At 41.8% G+C, this 9,139-nt stretch overlaps 1 protein-coding gene across 1 annotated transcript; it reads right to left on the reverse strand.

Annotated features, from left to right (window-relative positions):
- Positions 1-216: 216 nt before the first annotated feature.
- Positions 217-3,045, reverse strand: LOC121748443 (putative late blight resistance protein homolog R1B-16). The gene has a single exon (XM_042142812.1). The coding sequence runs from the start codon at positions 3,014-3,016 to the stop codon at positions 416-418; it is 2,601 nt and encodes an 866-aa protein (XP_041998746.1). The 5' UTR covers positions 3,017-3,045; the 3' UTR covers positions 217-415.
- Between the last annotated feature and the right edge of the window lie 6,094 nt (positions 3,046-9,139).

Raw genomic sequence — 9,139 nt, forward strand, 5'->3', positions numbered from 1 at the left:
GATAATAAAATTGGGGCTATGGATAAAAACTAGGGCGGGGCTATTGGGCGTGTCCGCCTTATAGTGGACACCCTAACTATGTCATTGTTAATAAAAATGGGAAAGCGAGTTTGGAAACCAAATCGAAAAGCATGTAGAGAAAAAAGTGAGGAACCTGGCATCCGGGCTGTGGAAACATCCATGAGGAAAAGAGAACACAGAGAGAAAACGAAGAGAAATCCAGCACACCCCATTTCTCCTCTCTCTTCAAATATGAATATGGAAAGAGTACTAGGAAGTTGAAGCCATACGAAAAAAGAAGAGAAACAGAAAGATTAGGAGCAAAAGTGGATGAAGATCCTAGTTTCCCAGTATCGAATAATGATGATTATTATTGACAAAAATGAATCCGAGACCGCTTGAGTGAGTAGCTAGCCTAGCAAGTGACTTGAAAGTTGGGATTCACCCAGCTCTGCAGCTCTTGGTTCACCTTCTTGAGCGTAATTGTAACTTTAAAGGATAGTTCTTCTCCTTGTAACTCCTCTTGTTCCTCTATCATTCTCTTCGCACTATTCACCATTGAGTTGCTGCAACGATCCAAGGCCACGGATTTTAAGGTCGGAATTTCACCAAGTTCTTCAGGAATCTCCAAATCTACATTGCGAAGACGAAGGTGCTCGAGACATGGGAAGTGAGAGCTTTCCATCGTCCAACAATCCAAATCGGAACAACTTGAGAGTAACAAAAATTTGAGACTCGGGAACTGGCCTTCAGTTGTTTCCCATTTGCGTGTTTCGAACCTTCCAAAAAACAACTTGAGCTTCCGAAGAAGGGGTAATGTACTTACCTTTTCCAATATGTCTTCCATTCTACCATATCTGATTTCAAGAGTTAGACTCTTCAGAGAGTGTGGAAAGGTAATCTTCCGCGAAAAATCAGCCCTGTGAAAGCACTCACAGCTAAGAGATTCAAGCTTTTGCAGACGTTCGATGTTGTGGACACAATAGTCGTCATCCGGAGATCCAATCAGTCCCAATTTCCTGATATTGGGCAGTCTACGAACCATCTTCTCATTACACTTGAAATTCTTTACTCCTTTGAGGCTTTGTAGATTCTCCATGATAACAATGCTGTCAGTTGGAGGATCTGGGAGATGCAATGCTCCACTACCATATGAAACATAGTAATTAACATGCCTAAGTTGAGGCATGTCCCATATTTCAACTGGTGCATTCACCTCTTCTTCAAATTGAGACACAATTAATGTCTGCAGACACCAGAGGAGATTGATTGAAGAATGAAGTTGGGCAGGGTTCCCACCAGATTCAACAGCAAGAAGCCTCAAATTAACTAACTCAAACAATCTTCCCAGGGGATACTCATGACCTTTCAATGTCCTCAACAGTCTAAAATTGGGCATTAGTCCAACTATTTCACCATCACTTTCACTTATATAGGAACGTGCATCTCGTATGGTTCTCATGGCATGAAGGACTTTCTTCCCTGAGGTGCTTCTCGGAATAACTACACGACGTTGGCTACACGTGTTTTGAGGACTCTGTTGCCCTACCACATGATAAAACCTCACCTTTTCAGCTTCTCTCAGACAAAGGTCTCTTAACAAATCATGGATTTTGCAGTACTTTATGTTTCCAGTTTTCCCAAACTTGTGAACAAGAATTAGATTTCTATCAACAAGTTTCTCTAGGTACTCTTTTGCAATTGTTTCCAAACTCTTGTTGTTTATTGGTTTCAGGAATCCTTCAGAAACCCATAGCTTGGACAGTGTCGACACTCGGATTTCGCTATCCTCCTCGAACATTCCCATATATAGAAAGCACGGCTTCAAATATACCGGTAAATGGTTGTAGCTCAACTTCAGTATTTTCAAGCAATGCTCATCATTCTCCGAATTCACTAGTGAACTTATGCTTCTCCTAATAGATTCCCAACATTCTTTTCTTCGTTCCAGTTTTTCCAAAAGACCTCCCATCACTACAATTGATAGTGGAAGTCCTCTACAACTCTCCACAATCTCTTTTCCAATTTTCTCCAATTCCAAAGGGCAACTTTTTCCTCCAAAAACTATTTTGCAAAAAATATTCCAGCTACTTTCCTCATCCAAAAATTTCATTTCAAGACTATAATAGTTATCCAATTGAGATCCTAAATTCGATAGCCTCGTTGTCACCAATATCCGACTACCATTAATGTTGTCAGGAAAATAGCGTTGTAGTTTCTCCCATACCTCAATACTCCACATATCATCCAACACAATGAAAAACCTTCTATATGATAAACATTTATGGAGTGCTAGTCCTAGTTCATCTTCTCTCATTTGACTCAATCCTTCCTTCCCTTCTTTATTGGATTGAGATAGAATTTCACAAAGAAGTTCTTTTATGTGATATTGTTGAGAAATCGTAATCCAAGCACATATATCAAAATGTTGATTAATAAGTGGTTGTGCATAAACATTTCTGGCTAGAGTGGTCTTACCAATTCCTCCCATTCCTACGACTGGGATGACTTGGCGACGAAGTCGTCCATCAGTGAGCTTATCCATGAGTTGAAGCATGGCATCCTCAAAGCCTACCATGGTTGTGATGATGTGCAGCCTAAAGAGTGAAGATGTTGAGGAATTAGCAGATGCTGAGACATGTCTTTGCAACTCACCTTTCACTGCAACTATCTCCATGACTTCTTTCTTGATCAGATTCATGTCTTCAATCACATTCACTAGAGGCTCATACAAATCTGCAGATGCTGAGACAACAGAATGAATTTGATTAACAATGTGGGATTCAATGACGTCCTCAGCAGCATAAACTACATCTGCGATGCGCATCTCCAATGGATCAGCTTCATCGCCCTCAGCAACAGGACACTTGTAACCTTCAAGAAATTCTTGCAAGAACACAACATTTTCGGTCAGAGATTCAGCTTGTTTTTTGTCCAGAGAAATTGGAGGAAAAGGATGATGCTCGATCTGATGGATGGTGTGCATAAGAGAAGCTAAAGCTGCATAAGCTGCCATCTCGACTGTTAGAATGCGGATTGAATACGAAGGCAGATAGGCGAAAATGAGAGGGGGCAGGGCAGGGCAGGGCAGGGCAGGAATAAGGGTATTACTTTCATGAATTATTTCCACTGCCTAAGAGTATTATTTTAATATGTTTCTTTATTGGAATGCTTAAACAATTAACGTTACAGTCTGGCTTTTTGTAATGGCTCTCATCTTGGAAGGTGCATTTTAATTGTTTCATATCTGCACCTCAATTTTATATTTCAGATAGTCAGAAAATTTGTCACACTTTTCTATCTAAATTAATTCAGACCTTTTCTTAAGTTATGGCATTTTTGAACTTTTATTTCAGAAATAAATACCGTTCGCTCCACTCGCTCTAATATTTATTAGGCCATATGCAAAATCATTTCTTTAATCATATGTAGTAGCCACACGTTAATTTTTAGCTCATCTCTTATTCAAAAAATTTAAAAATAACATTCGCAACCCACTATATCTTCCGTTAATTTTATTAAAAATATTTTATTTTAATACTTAATAAAAATGTGGAAATGAGTGCCATGTGACTACTTATTGTTGGAGAAGATCACGAGATATGCTCCAAATCATACGAGAGATATGCTAGATTATATCTTACCAAACATAAGAGATATCAATCATTGTAATTAATATGTTTTTCCATGTATAGCTGAGTCGAGTCCTATTTAATTGTAGTGCCTAATGTATGATGGAAATCAGTGAATAAAGCGAGAACCCTTTTACCGATCAAAGCCTTCGTTTAACTGACCCAGCAATATATCTGGGCTGAAACTGAAAAAAATGACTGACCCAGCAGTATAACTGGGCTGAAAATTTGGGCCAAGTGGTCCCAACCAATCGAAAATAATTGGGCCGATTGTCCAATCGATTAGAAAAAGTCCAACCCCTCCAAGGTTCACCTTGAAGGGTTTGAGGGAGGGTGTTGGCAAATGAAACTAAAAATATAACATATAACTGTCCCACATCGGTGTCAAGAGAAAACTGAAACTAGTATATAAGTCTCATGGGCCCCTCATCCTATCACCAATTGGTTTTAGGATGGAACTCATGGATTTCTAACATGGCATCAGAGCCAAAACGATCGCGGCTCAGAAAACTATCATCATAGCCGATACCAATCCCGACCCTTTCGTAACCAAGAACCAGAATAACCAAATCCTGCAACAAAATGTCAGAAACAGAGGACAACAGAATCGATCCAGAACAGCCAGCAACGAAATTGAAGAATAGCAAGAATGTCACGGTGACATTCAAGCTCAACGGTAAGAACTACCGACTGGGGAACCCCGAATGGAGGGAGGAGAGGATGAAAGCGGTGCAACCTCAGGCGAGAATGGCGGTCGGAGTTACAGAGGACAGACAACCACGGAATCAAGGTGGAAACCGTGGGGGAATGACCGGAAAAGGACCGGCGGTGAGCCAGGAGGCGTCAACCGCCGGCGGCCAGGTCCGAGGAGCATGCAATTTCGCTGAACGGGTGGGAGCGGCTCCTGACCATGGAGGTACCGGGTTTGGTTTAAAACCAAACCCTAGGGAGTTAGATAAATTTTGTTCCAACCCCCTAAACTATGAGAATCTACATTTTCGACCCCATTTTTTGAAAAGAAGACCCCCAAATGGCCGAAAATTAAAAAGTGACCCCCCTCATATTAGAAATTCTGAAATTATCCCCAATGTATGTGAATATGTGACAGGAAACCCATTTGCTCCCTTAGAAAATACTTCCGCTGCATTTCACGTAAATAGAGAGACTAGTATGTCAAAGGGTTGGATTTTTGATTGTGGGGCCACTGATACTATGACACCGATGTGGGACAGTTATATGTTATATTTTTAGTTTCAATTGCCAACACCCTCCCTCAAACCCTTCAAGGTGAACCTTGGAGGGGTTGGACTTTTTCTCAGCGATTGATGTCTATCAGTCATGTAACGAAGGAATTAAATTGCACTCTCCTGATGCATCCCAATTTCTGTATTTTACAGGATATTCGGACGAAGAGGATACTTGGGCGTGGCACTGAGAAATGTGGATTCTACTATGTGGACGAGATAGCTCAACATGGTAGTGCGATGCTGGCTCACGGATCCATGAGACAAGAAGTTTGGCTGTGGCACCGAAGACTAGGACATCCTTCCCCTGGGTATTTTAAACTACTGTTTCCGAACCTTTCTGTTCCTACTGATTTTTTTTGTGAAACCTGTGTTTTGGCAAAAAGCCACCGTCAAACGTTTAAACTCTCGAACAATCGTATGCAATCAATTTTCTCTTTAGTCCATTATGATGTTTGGGGCCCCGCGCCTTCTGCTGGGGGAAATGGCTTTCGATACTTTGTTATATTTGTTGATGATTGCACTAGGATGACTTGGATCTATTTTATGAAACATAAGTCCGAGGTCATGGATAAGTTTGTCTTGTTTTTTAAAATGGTTCAAACTCAATTTCATACCTCAATTAAAACTCTTCGATCCGACAATGGGAGGGAATTCATTAACAGCCCCATGACCAAATTCTTCCAAGAAAAGGGAATGGTTCACTAGACTTCATGTGCCTATACACCAGAACAAAATGGGGTGGCCGAACGGAAAAATAGGACCATCCTAGAAATAGCCATAGCCCTAATGATCGAATCCAAAGTTCCACAACATTTTTGGCCTGAAGCAATAGCCACATCTGTCTACCTCATGAATCGCCTACCCACAAAAATCCTAAAAAAAAAAAACCCCCCTCGATATCCTATCCTCCAAATCCAAAATCCCTCCACACTTGAACCTTCAACCTAGAGTCTTTGGTTGCACAGTCTATGTTCATATCGCCAAACACGAAAGAACCAAACTATCCCCATGTGCTACCAAATGTGTCTTTGTCGGATATGGGGTTAATCAAAAGGGCTATCGATGCTACGATCCTAATACCCGAAAAATCACCACAACCATGAACTGTAACTTTCTAGAAACAGAGTTTTTCTACCATACCCACCTTAGTAGTTAGGGGGAGAGTGATCATGGAAGTTCCATGGACTATCTAAGTTGGGTCGTGCCACATCCAAGCTCTTCGATTGAAGATCTAACAGAACCAGTTGTCACTACCACCGAGCAGATCTCGTCAGATGAGTCACCTCAACCGCGAACCCCCGATCCTCTTCCACCGATATCCGAGGTAATTACTGAACCAAATCTCCATACGGTTTCTACTGACCCGGCAGATGCAGAATCATCGAAGAGAACAATACGATTGATAGTGACACGGAGAGGTATATTCTTCCCCCCGGAGTACAAGAGGAGTCCCACCGAAGAGATATTCCCCTGAGAAGATTGGAAGGAAGAGCAGATACGAAGTGGCAAACTTTGTGCAAGGGAACCTATCAAAAATGGCAAGAGCATTTGAAGCTGCTCTATACGAAGAAGAAGAGATCCCACAATCAGCTGAGGAAGCAATGAAACACAAACATTGGAAGGCGGCTATGCTCACTAAAATGAAGGCACTGATGAGGAATAACACTTGGGTCAAAGATAAGTTGCCTGAAGGAACAAAGACTGTCGGGTGTAGATGGGTGTTCACGATAAAGAGGAGACCGGACGGCACAATTGATAGATATAAAGCCAGGCTGGTGGCTAAGGGGTACACCCAAACCTATGGAGTCGACTACGCTGAGACCTTTTCACCTGTAGCAAAAATTAACACTATAAGGGTGTTATTCTCGATTGCTGCCAACAAGGATTGGCCACTTCATCAATTTGATGTGACTAATGTCTTCCTGCATGGAGAGTTACCAAAACCGGTTTTTATAGAGCCTCCGCCCGGATTCATCAACGAGTTTCAAGGAGGGGAAGTTTGTAGACTCCAGAAGACTTTATATGGACTGAAGCAATTCCGAGAGCATGGTTCGGAAGGTTCACAGAGGTAATGAAAAAGTTTGGGTACAAACAGAGTAATTCTGACCACACGCTGTTCATCAAGAAAAGGGGAGATAAGATTACATGCTTGATCATATATGTGGATGACATGATTCTTACCGGGGACGACACAGAAGAAATGGCGGAACTAAGAAAGAATCTGTTCAGCGAGTTCGAGATGAAAGATTTGGGACAGCTAAAGTATTTCTTGGGAATAGAAGTGCTAAGATCGAAGAAGGAAATCTTTATCAATCAGAAGAAGTATGTGTTGGATTTATTAGCTGAAGTCGGGATGGTGGATTGTAAACCAGCAGATACTCCAATGGTCCAAAACCATGGACTGCAGATGAAGGAAGAAACAAGGCAGACCGACAGAGGAAGATACCAACTATTGGTCGGGAAGTTGATTTACCTGTCACATACAAGACCAGATATTGCGTATGCCGTAGGGATCGTAAGCCAGTTTATGCACGCATCCCAAGAAGAGCACTGGGATGCAGTTTTGCGAATTGTGAGATATTTGAAGGGGACAGTCGAACATGGGCTTCTATTTGAAAAACATGGGCACTTAGATATACATGGATTCACTGACGCTGATTGGGCCGGCAATCCGAATGATAGGAAGTCCACTGCAGGATACTTTACCCTTGTAGGAGGTAATCTTGTGACATGGAGAAGCAAGAAACAAAAGGTGGTAGCGCTATCTAGCGCAGAAGCAGAGTTTAGAGGAATTAAGAGTGGACTAACAGAATTGCTTTGGCTGCGGAAGCTTATGAGGGAGTTAGAACTTTCGTCGACCCAAACGTGCAAGTTGTTCTGCGATAATAAGGCGGCCATAAGTATCTCGGAGAATCCAGTTCAACATGACCCGACTAAACATGTGGAGGTTGATAGACATTTCATAAAAGACAATATTGAGGCAAAGATAGTCGAGATGCCATATGTCAAATCCGAGGATCAGCTGGCAGACATCTTGACAAAGGCAGTAAACTCGAAGTCATTTCGGGAAGTATTGTGTAAGTTAAGTATCGGGAATCCCGTCACTTAACTTGAGGGGGAGTGTTGGAGAAGATCACGAGATATGCTCCAAATCATACGAGAGATATGCTAGATTATATCTTACCAAACATAAGAGATATCAATCATTGTAATTAATATGTTTTTCCATGTATAGCTGAGTCGAGTCCTATTTAATTGTAGTGCCTAATGTATGATGAAAATCAGTGAATAAAGCGAGAACCCTTTTACCGATCAAAGCCTTCGTTTAACACTTATCAATCACCAAGCATGGCATGCTTGAAGGACCTCTCGTCTTGCGTCATGTTAGTAGATTCTCATCGCCGATTTCAGAATGTTGCCTCACTCATTCCGCTCCTGCACTGCCTCTCTTCATTTTTATAGATGTCGGCGAACCTTTGAATTTCTAGACTCACTCGGTCGATATGAGATCAAAGTATCTTCGAGTTCTTTTCTGCTTATTCGCTTTGTTGGATGCCTATGTCCCCCAAATTTTAGATATGGCTGTCTGATAAAAGTAACCAAGCATCATCTAGGCCGTTCATCAGAGACCACCAAGATCGACGGACATGATTTGAAGGCAACGGTTGAATCAGTTGGGATGCCATTGCAGCTGGAATAGCTCGCCGTTGAAGGAGCGTGCATTCTCCATATATAAAGGAGAGATCAGATGCATGCACGAGCAGAGTGTGTGTGCATAGTAACTGACGCGAATCAATTCTTGTTTTCATTTGCTTGATTAGCTTTTGGAGAGAAAAGTGAGATTAGAGGCAAGTCTGAAGTTTTGAGAGTTGTATTCTTCGTCGTTGTAATCTTCAAATCATCATCAATAAAGATACCTTCTTCCTCGCCCGTGGACGTAGATCGAAAGACCGAACCACGTAAAATCCGCGTGTCCATTTCTTTGTTGTTCTTGCGTTTTACAAATCGGTGGCCAACTATAACACTGTCAAATCGTGCGGGTTGGGTCGTTATCGTGTCAACCCATTATCGACCCAACCTAATCGTGTCCCAACCCAACCCAACCTAACCCGAAATCATCGGATTCTTATCGTGTCCCAACCCAACGGGTTCATGTCGGGTTCATGAGTGTTATCGTGTACCCAGAAAAAAGTCAACTCTCTATTAATGATAGTAAGTTAGCTTGACACGACACGATAACGACTAAAACATGATGTTATT

Source organism: Salvia splendens, chromosome 1, assembly GCF_004379255.2.
Source record: "Salvia splendens isolate huo1 chromosome 1, SspV2, whole genome shotgun sequence".
Lineage (NCBI taxonomy): Eukaryota > Viridiplantae > Streptophyta > Magnoliopsida > Lamiales > Lamiaceae > Salvia > Salvia splendens.